This window comes from Mauremys mutica, chromosome 3 (assembly GCF_020497125.1).
Source record: "Mauremys mutica isolate MM-2020 ecotype Southern chromosome 3, ASM2049712v1, whole genome shotgun sequence".
Taxonomy (NCBI): Eukaryota; Metazoa; Chordata; order Testudines; family Geoemydidae; genus Mauremys; species Mauremys mutica.
The window spans coordinates 69,895,102-69,915,489 of record NC_059074.1 but is presented as its reverse complement, the minus strand read 5'-3'; the positions used below and the strand labels follow the sequence as shown (position 1 = coordinate 69,915,489).

General features: G+C 41.6%; 2 protein-coding genes across 2 annotated transcripts in view; both read left to right on the top strand.

The window, feature by feature from the left end:
• MDN1 (midasin AAA ATPase 1) overlaps positions 1-7,231 on the top strand; it is a 168,088-nt gene extending 160,857 nt beyond the window's left edge. The window contains exons 97-102 of the mRNA XM_045010265.1: positions 591-765; positions 2,094-2,167; positions 2,274-2,388; positions 3,383-3,446; positions 4,639-4,781; positions 6,320-7,231. Coding sequence (XP_044866200.1) covers positions 591-765; positions 2,094-2,167; positions 2,274-2,388; positions 3,383-3,446; positions 4,639-4,781; positions 6,320-6,508 — 760 coding nt within the window. The 3' untranslated portion in view covers positions 6,509-7,231. The remainder of the gene's footprint in view (positions 1-590; positions 766-2,093; positions 2,168-2,273; positions 2,389-3,382; positions 3,447-4,638; positions 4,782-6,319) is intronic.
• A 2,978-nt stretch (positions 7,232-10,209) lies between these two features.
• On the top strand, positions 10,210-15,768 carry LYRM2 (LYR motif containing 2). Its single transcript, XM_045010889.1, has 3 exons — positions 10,210-10,328; positions 13,540-13,680; positions 15,258-15,768. Exons 1-3 carry the CDS (start codon positions 10,284-10,286, stop codon positions 15,336-15,338), a joined length of 267 nt encoding a protein of 88 aa, XP_044866824.1. The 5' UTR covers positions 10,210-10,283; the 3' UTR covers positions 15,339-15,768.
• Positions 15,769-20,388: the final 4,620 nt, after the last annotated feature.

Here is a 20,388-nt window from a genome sequence, read left to right as displayed (position 1 = left end):
GCCACAGCTTGTTGCGTTTGGGCCTTGGCAGTATCCTCTAATATTTGTAGTAACTGTTTCCCATATGCATGCACATTCATTTTATTTTTTAATTAGAACTCTTAGGTGATCTGATGACTTGCAAATGTGATGTGGTAGTGAAGAATTATAAGACTTCACTATCTTGAGTCTGTAGCTTTTTGAGATTTTTTTTTTCTTTTATACAATGCTCAAACTGATTTCAATGGAAGCTCTAGCAAGTCAAAATGATGTTAGAAGTCAAAATCTTCTCCACATTGTTCATGTTTTAACTCCAAGTGATTCTGAACAAGCTTTTCAATACTAGGTACTAAAAGTCAGGCTCCTAATTCCATATTTAGGCACCTACATTAAAAATCTGCTTTCAAAAGGGCTGAGCAGCCAACTCCCAATGGAGCTGAAAATCAGACCAATTTGTAGGGACCTAAATATGGACATAAGAGCCTAATTTTAGACATCCAGTTCTGAAAAATCTTGGCCTGTGTTGCTGTGCATAATTACCAAATTGTATAAACTATTATCAATAAAATGACTCTCCCCACTAATATTTTTGTTGGCTTCTTAACTATCAGAGGTGATTACAGAACAGGAAAAAGACTGAATATGCGCAAAGTGATTCCATATATTGCCAGTCAGTTCCGAAAGGATAAGATCTGGTTGCGAAGAACCAAACCCAGCAAACGTCAGTACCAGATTTGCTTGGCCATTGATGATTCATCTAGTATGATAGACAACCACTCAAAACAGGTAAGGCAAATAAAACCTTGGAAGGAACCTATTCCACAGAGTAATGATGAAGCAGTACAGTAGCCAAGGTCTTTTTTATAATTGTATATCAGAAGAGTAGCTGATTTATATCAAGAATTGTATTGCATGGAAGGTGCTGTTATTGAATAGACATAATTTAATATGTCACACGTAAAATATGAAGATAGTTTAAGCAGTTTCTAATCCTTAGTCAAACTCTACTATTAAAATATTTTGAATTGCAGAATAGAATGCATATTTTGTGCTTCACTGGTAAATTAGTGACATTTATATATGTATGAAGTACAGAATTTGTACTGAGTAAAAAATGTGCACTCCCCTCAGTCTGATTATTGCAACATTTTTAATTTCTATTCATCAGCCTAAACTGTTAGTGTATAACATCCAATTTCAGGATTTCAGCTGACTGCAAATAGCACCAACATAATCTTTCTGTAATTCATGAATATCTCAAATCAGATTTTTTTGAATTTTTTGCTTGTGATATCGCTAGGTTTGTATTTGATATACACACATAAACAATTATATAAGGAAACAAATACTTAATGGGCAGTATTTAAATTTGATTTTACTGGATTATGAAAATGAACTTTGATATGCTTTTAATTCAGCACCAAAAGATTAAAAGAACTGACAACACTTCACCACAAAATGTGGTGTACCTCATCCAGTGTCCTAAATGCCCCAATAATAGCTATGTAAGTGAAACCAGACAATCACTACGTTCACAAATGAACTCATACATAAAACGATAAATGACAAAACCATCATATCACCTGTGGGCGAACACTTTTCACAAAGCGATCACTCTGTATCTGACCTATCAGTCCTCAACCTCAAAGGGAACCTGCACAAAACTTTCAAAAGATGAGCTTGGGATCTTAAATGCATAACTTCGGTAGACACTAACAATTATGGTCTTAATAAAAACGCTGGATTTATGGCTTATTTCAGTAATCTGTAACCCACTAACCCTTCTTTTTGTCCTATGACTACAGGGATGTTAACTGGCCACTTCATCTCAAATGGTCCCTTAGAATATGTGCCAACTGCCTATGCTAAACTATCTGTTCCACCTTGTATTTAGCTGTAACACTGAGTACCTTTCCCAGTCCTGTGGAAGAGCTCTGTGTAGCTCCATAGCTTGAATCTCTCACCAACAGAAGTTGGTCCAATAAAAGATATGACCTTACCAATCTTATATTTCTCCTCTCTTACATCCTGGGACTGACACGGCTACACCAACCCTGTATACAGCAATACTTTTGAACATGTTGCTTCATCTTGATTAACTTCATTTTTCCTAGCTTGCATATGAATCCCTGGCAGTGATTGGAAATGCATTGTCTCTTCTAGAAGTGGGGCAGATTGCTGTATGTAGGTGAGAATATTTTAAGCATGGATTTATTTTAAGATTTTTAGAGCAAATTAGCAATATAGAATTCTTATTAAACATATTTTTAAAACACACACATACTTTATTTCAGCTTTGGCGAGACAGTTCAACTTCTGCACCCATTCCATGAACCATTCAGTGACCAGTCAGGAACACGGATATTACGCCTCTGCAAATTTCAACAAAAGAAAACTAAGATAGCTCAGGTATGCAAAAGTACCTCTTGGACTTTAGGGTTGCAGAATTTTTGTTCCAGACAAGACATTAACTGTATCATGGCATTAGGCACTGTTTGTGTTTACATAAAAACAAAATACATGAATGGCATGGCTGTTCCACTAGACAACAATTTAAGTAGATAAGAGATAGGAGAGCTTAGCATCTTGTTGCAATAGTTAATACTCAGCAGTATCACTTTCGTTTGTGCTCTTCTCGCCCGATAGTCCCCCAGATCAGACTGTATTATAACCTGCATTTTTGGTACATGTGTTAGTCGTACATTTGGATTTACTAGCATAATTTCTGCACTAATGCAGAATCCCATTTAAGAGCGTGGGGGAAGAGTCCTAATTAAGTCCAGCAGGAATTTATTTTAGTGGATCCCAGTTAAGTCTAAGATTTTGTCACAGGTATTTTTAGTAGAAGTCACAGACAGGATGTGGCAATAAACAATAAATCACAGAAGCCCGAGTGGGCTGGAGCTGGAGCACCACCACCCAGGGCTGACAGCTGGAGTCCTGCCGCTCAGGCTGAAATTGTGGAGGTCATGTGAAATCACAGAATCCATGACCTCTCTGATCGACTCATAGCCTTAATCCCAATGCTGTATTAAGGCCAGAAGGAAGAAGAGATCTCCAGACGTGATTACTAGTTTATTTTAATGATTAATTGAATCATTCTTTTGCTTTTGGCTGGTTCTTGAAAAAAATCTTGTAGTGGTACCTTTTGGACCTTGCCTGAATTTTGGTTGGACTGTCTTTCAGTTCTGGCATCCCTAATATGCCCTTACTGCCATCAAGAACAGCAGCCATTGATATGCACCCAGACAGCTCCAGCGATCTTCCACATTCAGTAGCGACTTCTATGAAATGTGGAAAAGTCTGAACTCTTTTAACCTGTTCATTTGTTTTAAAAATCTTTCCAGCATTAATGCATCTGCTTATAATTAGCTTGCTGTTCTCTTGTTTGTCTTCTCTGCAGTTTCTAGAATCATCAGCAAATATGTTTGCTGCAGCACAGCAGTTGTCTCAAAATATCAATCCAGGTAAGCACTTTTAAAATGCTAATTATGCTTATTACCATGAGAATATAGCTCACTAAGGTCTTAATACAATATCTTTCCTATGCTGTCATAGAGAAAAACTGTAAAGACTTGCAGCATTGAGGTGACACTTTTCAGCACCATGGTCTTGAATGTTCAAATGGAATGTTTGGTTAAGAGGCTCTTTCGGCAATTCCATTTTTAAAAGCTGAAACTTTGTATAGCATGTGCAGGACTAAGTAGCAAATTAAGCAAAACAAAGAAGATCCATTTGATAATCTTTCAAATAAAGCAAAAAAAAGATGTTTGAGACCATGTTTTGTGCTTCATTATCTCAAAAAAAAATTTTATAGGCATTCTGTATAGACTTTTTGGGTATTTAGCCAAAAAAAAAAGCAACTAAGTTGTGTTTAGAAGCAGTTTATTGCACTCAAGTTGTAACATATTTTATACAAACACACTGATTTAGGGCCTGACCCACCTCCCTTTGAAATCATTGACCTTCAGAAAGGCTCCCATTGATTTCCGTGGAAATTGGATAAACCCCTTAGCAAATATGTGCAGTAATCAAGTCTGCAGAGCTGGTACCTAATCTTTGAATTCCTTGTGCACCCAAAATTCCTGTCTCACTGATGACTGTGGTGAGCAAGGAATGCAAAACCAGACCTTTATTCACTAGTTTAGTTTTCCTGCCTGTTATCATTGCTTATGGCGGTAATGGCCATTTAAAAATTGTCTAAGGCTATGTCTACACTACAGACCTTACAGTGGCACAGCTGTACCCCTGCAGCTGCACTGCTGTGAGGTCTCCTATGTAACCTCTCTGTGCTGGTGGGAAAGTGTTTCCTGACTACATAGCGCTGTCCACACTGGCACTTTTGTCGGTGAAACTTATGTCAGTCAGGGCGGTATTTTTTTCACACCCCGACTGACAAAAGTGCTAGTGTAGACAAAGTCTAACTCATGTCTTCAGGAGAGAAATTCTCTTTCCTGATCTGCTTGGGGTTGTAATTTAATTTTAAAAGTCAGAGAATAATTGATCACAACTTTGTTTTCTTGTGGAGGTTATTAGGGTTTTCCATTGTGCAGACATCAAAGATAAATTGTGATAAAATGCAGTGTTTTTGTTTTCAATTTAAATGAGTTAGAAGTTCTTATTTATTGGAACTGAAAATATTGTTTTCCCTGTGCTTAGAAACTGCTCAGCTGCTCTTGATAGTATCTGATGGAAGAGGCCTTTTCCTAGAAGGCAAGGAACGAGTCACAGCAGCAGTTCAGGCTGCTCAAAATGCCAATATCTTTGTCATTTTCGTCGTATTAGACAATCCTAATTCCCGGGTGAGTGAGTGAATAATAAAACAGCATTCTAGTGCAGTGAATGGAAAGCTACACAAAGTATTTTTAACTGTTGCCTTTGTAACTCCTTATAAAATTGGCTGGGAATTTATACCAAGATCATTTTTTTCTAGCTGTCGAACATTTGCAACTACAGTTGGGGCTATGCCTTTTGTAGGAGTCAACAAAGATATTTTGTTTAATATAAAATAATTCTTTGCTTTACGTTGTTGTTCACTATCCTTTAGTGAAGTAATTAAAATTTCATTCATGTGCAACATCTGTCAGTGCTCCCTCAACCTCTCTCTACTGTAACTCCTTATGTCATATTTGAAATTAGATTTTAAACTCTTTGGGCCTGGAACTCTGTCATCTTATTTGTACTGGGAGGTACCCAGCACAATACTATATGCTGTAAAGTATTTTCTGTCAGCTGTGCTGTTGAATTACCTAAATCTACCATAAATTGGTTTATAGAAAAAATCTGCCGTAGTTCACTAGTAGATACTTAGTGAAAATGTATTTGTATTCTATCGTACGCAAGGGCCCCCCGATCAGAATCAGGTCCCATTGTTCTGGATGCTGTACACAAATATAGTAACATACTATTGCATCATGTGTAACCACCTCCTAGTTATGAACAGTGTGCCCCCAACTATTCACAAACGTTCTGTCTGACAGAATAGTGCCCAGTTTTCATCCCACAAAACCCTACACAAAGACTCTTCCTTGTCCTGGGCTAGTCTGTCACTTCCTGGCAGAGAAGGTGTTGGGAGCGCCTCTTGTTGTTAAATAACTCCAACCAATTCAATGTTGACTGACCCTAAAAAAGTAATTCCAGGGTGTTTCTAACTCCATAGATAAAATTGTGAGAATGATTTGTGCCTCAAGATGTGGGCAGGATAGGGGAGAACTGGGACTTTCCAATACAGTTGGTACTCACGTACTTTACAAGTAATTACTTCCTTCATTTGCACTTCTTGCATCCCCAGATATGGATACCCTAAAAACTCTGAGATGATTTATTATTATTTAGGGACTGTCGTCATAAATTTTGATTAGAACAGAAATAGCTACTAGATTTCTAAATTAAAAAGTTTGAAAGCAAAAGGAATTTGAAAGAGCTGATTTATTCCCTCTCAATTGTGAATTTCTACCCAAAGAGCTTTACAGTTTTAAAAGTCAGAGGAAGCGCATGCTCAAGGAATGACACAACATAAAAGCAAATTGATCCAGGTGGTAGCAGGTTCATGTTATGTTAGTCTCTTCTCTTTCCTTAGTATTTACTTTTATGTTTGTTTAATACTACAAAAGCTTAAAGTTTAATCTACTTCATTCTGTAACTCAATGCTCAGTACAGTTTTAGAGTTTTTTTCTCCCAGCTTGTCATACCTGTCCCTGTTTGACTTCCCTGAGGGGGTTCCATTTAGGGTTTTATTTTAAAATATTTTTGCCTTTAATTGTCCAATGTTGGGGAAATGTGTTTGAAAAATTGGATAAATGGTACCTACAGTCCAGTCATCCCTTCATCTCTTTTACAGGATTCCATCTTGGACATTAAAGTACCTATATTCAAAGAGCCCGGAGAAATGCCTGAAATCAGATCCTACATGGAAGAGTTCCCATTCCCATTCTACATAATCCTCAGAGATGTGAATGCCCTCCCAGAGACTCTCAGTGATGCGCTGCGACAGTGGTTTGAACTGGTGACTGCCTCGGAGAGTCTATAGAATTTTCAAAGCAAGTAAACCTCTGATTGCTGCTAAATTACTTAAGTGTGACTGCATTTCATCAGTGATTTTATGAGATCTCTCTATCCAGGATTTACATGCAGGAACTGCCTTCTGATATTCAGACAGCCTAGAAAAGAAATGCTTTAGGTGTGCTCTCCCCCATTTGCTAGTGCAGGAGACTATGCAATGGTGAAAGACTGTACTCACTTCTTTGCCTATCCCTATAACAATGCAAACCTTCTACCACCACTGTTGTAATTTATTATTTTTAAATTTTATTTGGAATGTTCATATCATTGAAGGGGGGGAAGTAGTCTTGTTTCTGGGAAGGAACTTCTCGTATTGGAAGAACTTGAACAGTCTTGGAACTGTTTTAGCTGAACCCGTGGTGGTGGTACATGTGGGTGGGGGAAGGATGAGTTTATACAACCAAAATATAAGTACTTGAATACTTAAAACTGTGTTTTGTGGTTAAACACATCCTATTTAATATATGTTGCTGGTTGTTGGATAATGCCTGCAGGGTATTTTTATGAAACATGCCATGATATGATCTTCCCTGTATTATCACTTTACACTGTGAAGTTTGCCCCTCTGTCCAAGGCAGACATTAAAGACACATTTAGTCAGGTGTCTTAAAGATTGTACATGACTTTTTTCATTGCAAAAGCTATGCATCTTATTGTCTGTACTAATAAAAAGATGTACCACTGTTTGTAATTATGGTGTCCATTCTTTGTCATTTGATGAAGGAAAAATAGCTGTGCCACAGGAATAGTACTCGGTGCACATATAATGCTTTACATTTTCAGAACATCATACAAACAGTCCTCAAATCATATAGGTCCCTAGCTTGCATAACTTCACAGGTTTCACTTGTTCTGGACTGTGAGAGGTTACCAGATATGTGAGTTTTTATTGGTGGCCTCATCATCCTAAACATTCTAGCAGATTTGTGCTACTTGACTAATGCAAATCTGCTGGGAAGCTAGTTTAACTGGCCCCATCAGGATTTTCCATGCATAAGTGGAAACTCTGAATACTGAAGTGCTGGCTCTTCTTCACAGCCAGGTGTAGCTGGGAGGGTGTGATGATATGGGGACTCTGAGTACAACTTAGGAATTCTGGTTGATTTTATGAAACTGTATTATTGAATGCCTCAGTGGATATGGAGTCAGCCATATGTTATCAGGGCCTGTAGGAATAGTTATGAAATTAAAGTTAGCTTAAGTTTAAGAAAATAATATATTTGTTTTATGGTTTGTGGCTAATAAAAAATGGTCATGAGAATCATTAGTGGTATTATTTTTACTTGTAGTGTGGGAATGATGTATGGTTCAAAAAGTAACTAATAAAATAAAAAGCTGCAGTAACAAGACAAACTGTCTTAAAAGAAACAAGCACAAACCTTCCCACTGTTCTGCTGGTAAGCAAGGAGTAGGGAAGAGAGAAGAAAGGAAGACCTTGCTGGAAGGAAAGTAGCAAGAATAAACTTCTTCAAACTGGGTTTTTGCTAAAGCTAGCAAGTTTAACTGAAGGGTATAAAGAGAGCCATAAAACTGAAGGTTATCAGATCCTACTTGATCATGCCAGGATGAGACAGTTTTCACTCGGTCTGGCCTATATGTAAGTATACTGATCACATGCTTATGGATACTTTATTACTGTATTGGGTGTTTTTAGGCTTAGGAATATTTAGGGAAATTGATTAAAATACCAGTTAACCTTTGGGCTTAATAAAATAATTTATATTAAATTAGAGTCTAGTGGTCTCCTATTTTAATCATTTCAATTAATTCCAGCAGGGCTGGTGTCACATCCCTACCTGACCAGAGACATTGGAGAGTCATCATACAGCTCCCATTCAAATGGGAGCATCTCAGAGCAATGGGAGGGCCACATCCTAGGTGAAACCAGTTTTCTCCATCTTCTATGCGGGGGACAGGATTTGAAGCAATGAAAATTCTCCAGAAAGGGGGAAACAGAGAAAGTAGGAGTTAGTGCTAGCTATTAAAACCACAGAGATGGAGAGGAATGAAGGGGCATGCTTTTGTAGCAGAGAGGACCTTTTTGTACTGCAGGACCAGCCAACATCAAAAGAAGCTGGCTGCAGAGAAGAGACACTCAATTCATAGAAGCAGCTACATGCAGGAGAGGGGATCCTGTACATCCTAAAGAATAATGACCAAACCCCAAAAACCCTTGAGTGGTGAGGAAACTCAGGCAGGGAAGAGCACATAGGCATTTCATTGTTTTGTCTAGATGTGTATGTCTCTTATGCTATGGTGAAGGTATTGTGTCAAACTCAGAAACCTTTACTAAGCCTGTTTATGTGCTTGAAATCTCACCTGTCCCTGAAGAGGTAAACTAAACCAGAGAGTGCCTGCAAGGTTGGAGCTCTGGGAAAGGGTATGCTGAAGCTACTGGGGTCTTTAGACAGCTCTTTGGAGGCGGGGTGGGGGTCCACATTTAGCTTGGGGACTGTGGCCAACTGGATTTCAGGTCCCAACTCTGAAGGGGTAACAGAATCTGTGCCTACAAAATGTGCTAAAGAGGCCAAAGAGACGCTGCTTGTGCCTGGAGCCTATTTAGACCAAGGAGAGCTTAACAGTGTTGTGGGATTCAAATGCATCAGCTTTGTGTGCATCTAGTGGGGGGGAGCTTTAATAGGTCTGTGATGGTGTGGTTAAGGGGGAAAAGGGCATGGCTGGAGCTTTGCTGCATTGCTGCAATTCCCAGCTATTTGATCAGACTCTTGGGGTTGAGGATAGCCAGGCATAATTTAAAACAGCCTTAGGACTGCTGGGGAGGATCTGAGAGACATACAGAGGATGATGGACGCCCAAGTAGGGGAGGAAAGTCCTTGTTGGGATTCCCTCTGGGATCAGTTTCCATGATGTTTCCCAAGAACTCAGACTCCAGCCTTTATCACTGAGATCTCTCTATTTGGCATACAGCAGTGCTATAATGAGTTGATTACACTCAAATGCAGGTGGGATGGATGCAGGGTACATCATAGCTCCAAAATTACATGCAACTCTTTCCCTTTATATACATTACACATCTCATTGCATTTAGTATACGTTGCATTACAGATTTTCAGATTGGCTTGGTTAGTTTGCAGGAACCAATCCCTCCTATGCAGCAAGCTCTGCCCACACTTGCTACACTGGGTACTCTACCTTTACATTCCTAATTCACCTTGTTCACAGGAACTAGTGCCCTGGGTCCTCTGCCTTGTAGCTTGGCTGGCTCAGACAGTGTCTCTCCAATCTACTGCCCTCTTGATTTATTTAATGCACACATCCTGTTTGCAGCCGGCTGAGTCATTTACCTCCCTCATCCCATCTTCCAAGGAGAGGAGCCTCCCCCATGTGTTCACTTCTCATATCAGGCTCAGCCTCTCAGCCACCCTCCCCCCTTGGCAGGTGCCAGCCATGGGGGGCATTGGGACAGCCTGGGTGGGTGCCAATGGGGCGGGCCTGGGTCCCTGCTAGCACAAACCCGCAGCGGCTGCGGTGGGGCAGGCGGCTGGCGCGAGGGACTGGGCGGCCCGGAACCCGCAGTTTCCCGCCACGCCGAGGCTGCCGCTCTCCGGGGCCAGGCCTCAAATCCCCCGCCCCCGGCTGAGCCTGAGCCCCGCGGGGTGTCCGCCCCCGCCCGAGCCGCGGGCCCCGGCTCTACCCGCCGCTCCCCGGGCGGGGCGGGCCCAGGGACCCCGCGAGGGCGGGCAGCGGCGGCGGCGGCGCGCACGCGGGGCCTGGTCGGTGTCATGGCCGCGTCCCGGCTGCCTCCGGCAGCGCTGACGCTGAAGCAGGTACCGGCCGGAGGGTCCCGTCTCGCCGCCGGCCAGAGCCCTCCCGCCCGGGGGCCGCAGTGCGGGCTGGGGGGTCCGCGCTGTTTGGGGGGCGGGCGATGGCGCCCTGCCCGGTTCCCGTGTGCGGGGGTCCCGGCCGGGGCTCAGTGGCTGCGGCCAGAGGCGGGGGAGATGCTGCCCTGACCCCTGGCTCACAGCCCGACGGGCCCGGCCGGGTGGCTGGCCCAAGCCCCGGGGTTTTCAGAGCGGAGCGATAGGGGCAGTTGGCCGCGCCAGAGACTCTGCTGAGCCGCTTGGGGGGACCCTGGGTGAGTGGCTTGGCCCAATTTTCAGTCGGGCTAAGCACCCCCAACTCCAGCTGGGCGTCAGTGACCTCCCCTCCGTTTCCATCCTAGACCCATGCTGAGCTTGCTGCCCGCCACTGAAACAGCTCCTGCCAAAGGCTTGTCTCCACTCTAGCCTATGTCCTCAAAACTTACCTTGCTCAGAGATGTGAAAAAACCACCCCCGAGCAACATAAATTACACCAACATAAGCACTTGTGTGCATAGCGTTATGTCGGCAGGAGAGCGTCTACCACCAGCATAGCTGCTGCTGCTCATGAAGGTGGTTTTACTATACCCACGGGAGAGCTCTCTGCAGGGCCAGCTCCAGACCGCAGCGCGCGAAACGCGTGCTTGGGGCGGCATGCCGCAGGGGGCACTCTGCCTGTTGCTGGGAGGGCGGCAGGCGGCTTGGGTGTTAGCGCCCCCCCCCCCCCCCCGCAGCGTGCCGCCCTGCTTGGGGCAGCAAAATTGCTAGAGCCGCCCATGGCTCTCTGTACCTATAGACATGGCCAAAGTCTCTAATGCCCCCTCCTTGGACAAAGCTCAGAAACAGTGCTTCATCCCCGCCTCCACCTCACAACAGATTTTGACACTGTCAACTGTGCTCTTCCTCTGGAAATCAGACCTGGCTTGGCTTTCATGACTGAGTCCTGTCCTGATTCTTTCATCTCTCTAATTGCTCCTTCAGCGTGTTGTTTGACAAATCCTTCTAATCCCCTCCACACTCCAATTTTCTGTTTGGGTTTCACAGAGCTTCCCTCCTCCTTTCTCTTCTCTCATTCAGCTATAATTTCTATGCCAACAACTCTGATATCTGCATCTTCACTCCAGACCCGTCTGTTTCTGTCCAAACTAAAATCTCAGACTCTGTCTCTGACATCTCATGGACATCCAGTTGGCAGCTTAAACGCAGTGTGGTCAAAATAGAGCTCATAATCTCTTATTCCCCCCCCCCACCCCCTTTCCCTATTTCTCAAGCACTGTGGATACCACCACTGTTCTCCTTGTCAGAACCTGGGTGTGATCTTTGACTCTGCCTTCTTTCTGGAGTCTCACATTCAAGCTGTGTCTAAATCTTCCCAATTATTTTTGCAGAATATCTTTTAACATACAGCCTTTCCTAAGCATCCACACAGTTAAAACTTGTAATCAAATCACTGCAACATCCTCTTCTCTGGCCTTGAGAAAGGCAACCTTGCCCTGCTTGTATCCATTCAGAATGCTGCTGCAAGGATCATTTTCCTAGCTTATCATTTTGACCGTGCCCCCTCCCATTGCTCCCTCTTCTCCATTTTCAGTCCCCATGTTACCTATTAACTCTCATAGGCTATAGCGAGGTTGACTCCTGCTTCCATTGTCAGTGATGCCAACCTTAATCATCCATTTATTAAATTCTCAAAGAAGCATCTTTGTGCTTTCTCCCATGCTGCCTCATGCATGGGAGGAGTGCTCCATAAACATTCACAATTGCACCTCTCTTTTGCTGTAATGCTTACAAAAAACTTGCCAATAGTCATGCAGCTGGTTGCTGAGACCAGTCATACTGACCATTATTGTCTTAATTTTTTGAGCTCCCCTTCTGTCTCTATCTGTTCGTTGTCGCTTGTCTTGTATTTAGAGCTTGTGTGTGCAACTGTTATAGTTAAAGTAATATAATCCCCCTGTGGACACTGTACTACTGATATAAATGAGCTTATACTGGTATACCTATTCTGCATGTGATGGGGAATAAGATGTACCAGTGTAATGTACTTTTATACTGGTAAAACTGCATCCACACTAGGGTTGTACCAGTATAACTAGGCTTGGCAGAATTTGATTTTTTTTTTTTTAAATAATTTTGATGGATAATGTCGATGTTAATTTGTAAGCACTTTTTTTAAATTTTAGGCTATTTCATTTTTCACAGTTGTGGGTAATGATGAGTGCTTCGGACAATCATTAGTTAAAGACAGTAGACATTGATATTCAAAAAGTTAACGCTTTATAATCTTTAAAACATAAATAGTCAAAATATACAAAGTAAATATCTTTAAATCAACCTCTGATAAATTCTCAAGCAGTATTTTTCTTACTTTGACTATCCGTACATTTTGATTATCAGTGGTAATATTTTTTATTGATTTGTGGATGTATAGTGAAATTGACATTTACCAATACAAATCTGAGCCTCCCAACCCTAAATATAGTGATGTCAGTTAAAAAAATCACACCCCTAACTGAAATAGTTATATTAGTGCAAACACTATATGTAAACCAGGCCATAGACTGTAAGATGTGTGGGGTAGGGACCATCTTTCTGTTGTGTTTATAGAGGGCACAATGGGGCCCAGGTGTATGACTAGGAAGTTTCTAGTCCTTTTTATAGATTTCCCTCTATTCCAGCAATTCTCAAACTGTGGGTTGGGACCCCAAAGTGGGTCTGGACCCCATTTTAATTGGGTCACCAGGGTGACTTAGACTCAGGTTACAGGCTCAGGTTACAGGCCCCCTGCCTGGGACTGAAGCCCTGGGATTTCGGCTTTGGCCCCCCCACTTCCCAGAGTGGTGGAGCTCGGGCAGACTCAAACTTCAGTACTCCCTCCTGGGGCCGTGTAGTAATTTTTGTTGTCAGAAAGGGGTCCCGGTGCAATGAAGTTTGAGAACCCTGCTCTATTCCAATAGCCCAGCTATTAGATCATTCAAATTTAAAATTTACTCTGTTTTTCTTCTAAATTTTAAGCTTATTACAGACTAAACTTGCACAGTAGGTACTTTCTCTTGGTTCATTTAATGTCCAGGTGGTATTTGGCTTAAAACTCTATAAAGGTTTTTCAAAAAATCTTTCTTTGACTGGAGACCACTGTTGCAGCAGATATAACAGGCATTTTCCCTCTTCTTTGCAGTTCTTGAGAAGGCAGCAGGTTCTTCAGTTATACAGAAGAATTCTGCAGGCTATTCGTCAGGTACCTACTGAAACTGATCGGCACTATCTAAAGGAGTGGGCAAGGGAAGAATTCAAAAGAAATAAAGATGCAACAGATGAGGTGAGGAATCAGAGGCAGCAGCCTCATAACAATGCCTTTTATACAGTTGGCAGCACTCTTAGTGCTACAGATTATGGTTTGTCATATGCTTTGTTTTTTTAAGAACTGTACCAAGCCTTCTATAACACCTGTTTTTGGAATCTATTTTGCTGATTTTTCCAAAACAGGTAATGTTTATACAAAGCAATACAATACATTGGGGAGGGTTCAGAGAAGAACCATGAGAATGATTAAAAGATTAGAAAACAGTGATAGACTCAGTCTATTTAGTTTAACAAAGAGAAGGTTAGGGTGACTTGATTACAGTCTATAAGTATATACACAGGAAACAAATATTTAATAATGGGTTCTTCAACCTAGCAGAGAAAGGTATAACACAATCTAATGGCTGAAAGTTCAAGCTAGACAAATTCAGACTGGAACTGAAGCATAAATTTTTGACAGGGAGGGTAATTAACTGTTGGAATAATTTATCAAGGATCATAGTGGATTCTCCCATCACCAACAATTTTTAAATCAAGATTGGATGTTTTTTCTAAAAGATATGCTCTAGGAATTATTTTGGGGAAGTTTTATGGCCTGTGTTGTACAGGAGGTCGGACTAGATGATCACAATGGTCCCTTCTGGCCTTGGAATCTATGAAAACTATCAACACTATCCCTCCTTTTCTTTCTTGCTTGTGAATTTTTTTTTCTTATTCCTTAAATTGAGTAAATTGGAATTAAAAAACTAAACAAAAACTGCTTGCTTGAAATAAGAATCAGACAAAACTATTAATTTTACAATTTTGTATTGAATAGTGGAGAGCAATAATAAGTTTACTAATGCTGGGCCTGCCTTTTTATGATATAATTGGGGTTATATTTAAATTAATATTTATTAATTTAGACTGAACAAAACAAATTTGACTTGATATCTGCATAGGAAGCTGCAATGGGTGGGGAAACCTTCACCTTTTCTCAAACATTTCTATGCTCCTGCTTGCCAGCTGTGCACCTTTCCTAGTCAGTATTAAGGAATACTGGCTGGAATTATTTAGACTAATGTTATAAAGAATTCCAGAAGAATGTCCACACCATTTCTCTCTTAAAAATCCCTCTCTACAATGCACATCTGTGGTTCTTACCATTTATTCACGGAAACATTGGAAAGGACATGGATGTATAAAGAAAATACTAATTTAGTTAGATTTTGAATCAAAGAAACTTTTCCACTGACTTTTAAGCCACAGAAATAACCCCCAATGGCACTATTAAGAACTTATGGAAAAATGACAGGCAAATTAATATATGCAGTGTTGTAGCCGTGTTGGTCCTAGGCTGTTAGAGAGAGAAGGTGAGTGAGGTAATGTCTTTTATTGGACCAATTTCTGTTGGTGAAAGACAGTTGCTTCACCTATCACAATGATGAACATATTGTGTAGTCTTCATTTTTTTAGAGACTGAATGTTTTATTATGTGCCATTGACTTAGGCAAAGAAATTGAGTGAAAAATGCATCAACTCTGGCAAAAGGTGTATACTGTAGCGTGTTATAATATAGGTGTTCAGCCCAACAGATTCTATTTCACTTTACAGGATGCAATTAGGATGATGATTACTCAGGGCAAGATGCAGCTTCGGGAGCTTGAGAGAACACTTCAGCTGGCAAACTCCTAATCTTAATTCTGAGAGCCAATGGACTTTCATCCACTGTGGGAAGTACAGTACTTTCTCCAGGATGCAGCACCTCATCTTATGCTAAAATACCAGTAATGTTTCAAGGTGGAATACAGTACAATACCATTATTTCCTTTCTTTTCTTGAGTCTGTTACCCTGAATATTTGGCAAGCATAGACAAATTACTTGTGCCATATTTGTTCAAATAATCAAAAGTGTGGCATAATAGTTGCTGAGAGAGAAGCAGGAAGTACTGAATAACAGCAGCAATGCGAAAAAAAACCAAAAATCTGGTTTGAATGTATTTTCTGTTTGTTTGTTTTCTACATTAGTTCTAAATGTTACAATCTTATGGGAGTCATCTCTAGAGTTCCAAAGTCCCAAACTCCTGAACTTTCAGTTTCATAATAAACGTGTTCAAATTACTAAGAAAATTCCTCATATGTAGGTGATAATTTGATCCTGTTTATTGTTTGAGGTAGGGTCTTTAACCATAATTATGACTGAATAAACCATAACGGTGTGAGAGAATTTAACCTAGGATATGGTTATTGCCAAATTAAGAAATACCGCTTATGATTATACTGACAAGTATTCACGTTACATAAAGTAGAACAAACAGAAAAGGTATATTAATGTTGTGGCCCTTCCTTTCCTTCCTCATGTTGTATTTCCCACATGAATGGCAACATATTTTGTTTATTTCAGTTTCAAAAGTAAAGGAGGTTGAGTTTCTCTGAATGTAAATAGCTATATACCCAAACAGCAGATGTACACAGCTGCCAGCTAGTATGTCTTGGTTCAGTTCTAACAAGCAGCAGACCAAGTTTCTTCAAAGCTATATCTGCAGACTTGGTTGAAAGACTTCACAAGGCTGGTTAGCCAACCACTGGCTGACTGATGGGCTGTTAGAAAGAAATTTCTCCTGTAGTTAGGGTATATTCCAGAATTGTTGTCTATGGGGTTTCTTGAGCCTCTCTCTGAAGCATCTGGTTCTGGCTACTACCAAAGACAAGACACTGGATTATACAGCTCTCTGGTTTGTGTTGAGAGAGGTTGCTCTTGTGGATTTTTTAAAGCAGGGGCTGGCAAACTTTTTGGCTCGAGGGCCACATTGGGGTTGTGCAACTGTATGGAGGGCCAGGTAGGCAAGGCTGTGCCTCCCCAAATAGCCTGGCCCCCGCCCCCTCCCACTTCGCACCCCCTGACTGTCCCCCCTCAGAACTCCCAACCCATCCAAATCCCCCTGCTCCTTGTCCCCTGACCGCCCCCTCCAAAGACCCCCAACCCCCTGCTCCCTGTCTGCCCTGACTCTTATGCACACACAGACACCACGGACTCTCACCCCCATCCAACTGCCCTCTGCTCCTCATCCCCTGACCACCCCCTCCCGGGACCCCACCCTCTTATCCAACCCCCCCTGCTCCCTGTCCCCTGACTACCCTCCCGCCCCCATCCACATCCCCATCCCCTGTCCCTTTTACAGTTTGGAGCTCAGGATTTAAAATGTACTAGAACCTTTTTATTGTAAACAATTGTGCTTTACATAAATGTATGCTGGCCTACTCCTATAGTAACAATTATCACACAAACCTTTTAACCATTAATTAAATTAACCAAAAAAGGAAAATCAGTTAAAACATTTTAAACTTTGTTTTGAAAACTTCCCTTTTTCTATCTAGAGAAAAACTTTGCTTGATAGTCTTAGGGTTACAGTAGAAGTCTTTGCTGGAAAAGTCAGATTTAGCTGGCAACTTCTGAGGCGTTGTGGGTGAAGTCCAACCAACACACTTAAAATAAACACACCCAGTGGGAGGTAGAAAAGATCCATGAAGATTATAAATTGCAGCTTCAGTTTGCTCCTTGCTTGCACTTTAGCTGCTAGAAAATCACTGGCATAGCCCACAAATTTATTAGCCATTCTGGTATTTAGTAATCTCAATCAATCTTGTTTTTAGCTTGCCTCTTTGGTCACAGGTTTACAGCAATATTGCAAGAGTAGATTTCTCCTTGCTGGCTAAGCTGGTCTCTTAGGAGACAGAAGGCAAAAAAGAGGTAGAAGAAATAAGGAGGCACTGACACATAGGAAGGGAGTAATATTAGGAACATCAGGTTCATATCCCAGCTGTTGCTCAGAATTTACCTGACCCTCTGAAGGTGATGTCATCTGGCTCCTTCTACTTGTCTGATCAGATCAGGACATCATTCAGATTTAGGGCTTGGCTACACTTGAAAGTTGCAGCGCTGGGAGTTACAGCGCTGGTCGTGCAGCCACACTCACAGCTACCAGCGCTGGTGTGTGGCCACATTTGCAGCATTTACAGCGCTGTTGGGAGTGCTGCATTATGGGCAGCTATCCCAGCATTCAAGTGGCAACAACGTGCTTTTCAAAAGAGGGGGGTGGAGGGTTGTGTACTGTGACAGGGAGCGGGGAAGATAGAGAGAGTGGATTTTTGGAGCCAACACTGTGTGTTAGCTTCCCTGGATTTAAAAATCACAAAATGTTCGCGAACCCTTAGTCTTAATTGCAAACAGCCTGCATCCAACGCTGTTTCTCTGTCAAGCAAACTGCTTGCCTCTCATTTGATCGTTCACAGCCAGGTACAGATAGCTCCTGTTTGCTGTGATCAGTGTTTGTTTTTTAGATAAGCAGTTCAACGGAGCTCCGATCGGAGTTCACAACAAAACAAAGAGAGGCTGCATAACAAAACAAAGAAAGTAATTTAGTTAAAAGCATTCTGGGATATCTCCTTATTCCCTGGAGGCCAATAAAAGCGCTGGTGTGTGTCCACACTTGATGAGCAGCGCTGGATCACCAGCGCTGCAATCGCTACACCCCAACCTGGCCAGGTGTACAGCCAGCGCTGCAGCCAGGGAGTTGCAGCGCTGGATGTGCCTTGCAGGTGTGGACGGTTACTAATTGCAGCGCTGGAAAGCCTCTACCAGCGCTGCAACTTGCAAGTGTAGCCAAGTCCTCAGGAAAATGATGTGGCAGTCCCAACAGGTGATGAGAGTAGTGACAACCATGATTAGTGAAGCTCTCTGACTCACAGTAAAGCCTTTCTCCTCCTTCCTCCCTGCAACAAGCTGCCAGCTGCCCCCAGAAAAGCAGTACAGAAAGAGATGACACCCTTAATCAAAACCAACATCTAGCAATCCTAAGTGTGGGCATTTCCTTTCACTTGTTTTATTATAGCAATGCTGTGATCTTACCAGAGTCTTGAAACTGTGTAAACAAAGTTTTTAGTTCAAACATTCAGTTTGTAAATTTCTTTAAATCAGCTTGTACTTAGTTTTTATAAGCAATTTTATATAACAAACTTTACAGGTCAAAATGAACTTTGTCACTCCTTACCTACTTTGGGCAATATAAGACTTCCACCCAGTACTTGACTGAGAACATCCCATGAAGCATTTAAACCTGTTGGTTCCGTAAGTCTGTAGGAGCACAATGTGCGGACTCTACCAGAGTCTGTCTGCCAGAAGCCTTTTAGGGGTTATGAGCTCTGCAGGAGTCCATGCAGGAATTAGAAACTTTCCTGGAATAATGGGATTAATGTTGGGTGTATATGTAAAAGGACAGGATGGATTATGTGGTTAGTAGCCAAGAATCCCTTCAATTTTGCCTTATGTGTAGAGCAGTGGTCCCCAACCTTTTCATCTGGCGGGCGCCAAACGAAGGACTGTGGCAGCAGTCGAGCATCTGCCGAAATGCCACCAAATTTCGGCGGCATTTCGGTGGTGACGCCTCTCGATGACGTCGCTTGTCGGCAGCAAGCAGCATCATCAAGAAGCATTGCTGCGGCATTTCGGCGGATGCTCGACCGCCGGCCAGGATGTGGGCACATTTAGATGCCCCCGCGGGTGCCATCCACATTGGGGACCCGCTGGTGTAGAGCATGGGGGGTAGGGGAGAATGCTAGAAAAGGCTCCCTTTCCCTGTGTCCCATGGTAAACATTGTGTTGGATGAATACTACTTGTCACTAAATTAGTTAATCCTTACAGCACCTCTGCAAGATTGGTATAAAAACTAAGTATTATCCACGTTTTATAGATTGGGAAACAGATAGTAAATTAATGGGGAAACTGGGATTAGAATTCAGGGGTTTAGTTCCTACTAGGGCTGTAGATTAATCACAGTTAAAAAAATTAATCACAGTTTTAATCGTACTGTCCAACAATAGAATACCAATTGAAATTTATTAAATATTTTGGATGTTTTTCTACATTTTCGTATATATTGAATTTTGTGTTGTAATTGAAATCAAAGTGTATATTTTTATTACAAATATTTGCACTGTAAAAATGATAAACAAGAAATAGTATTTTTTAATTCACTTCATACAAATACTGTAGTGCAATCTTTGTTGTGAAAGTGCAACTTGCAAATGTAGATTTTTTTTTTTTACATAACTGTACTAAAAAACAAAACAATGTAAAACTCCAGAGCCTACAAGTCCACTCAGTCCTACATCTTGATCAGCCAATCGCTAAGACAAACAAGTTTGTTTACATTCACAGGAGATAATTCTGTTCTCTTCTTATTTACAATGTCAGCAGAAAGTGAGAACAAGCATTTGCATGGCACTTTTGTAGCCAGCACTGCAAGGTATTTACATGCTAGATAAGCTAAACATTCGTATGCCCCTTCATGCTTCGGCCACCGTTCCAGAGGACTTGCTGATGACGCTTGTTAAAAAAAAAATGTATTAATTAAATTTGTGACTGTACCCCTTAGGTCAAGAATTGTATGTCTCCTGCTGTTTTACCTGCATTCTGCCATATATTTCATATTATAGCAGTCTTGGATGATGACCCAGCACACGTTCATTTTAAGAACACTTTCACTGCAGATTTGACAAAAAGCAAAGAAGGTACCAATCTGAGATTTCTAAAGATAGCTACAGCACTCGACCCAAGATTTAAGAATCTGAAGTGCCTTCCAAAATCTGTGAGGGACGAGGTGTGGAGCATGCTTTCAGAAGTCTTAAAAGAGCAACACTCTGATGCGGAACTACAGAACCTGAACCACCAAAAAAGAAAATCAA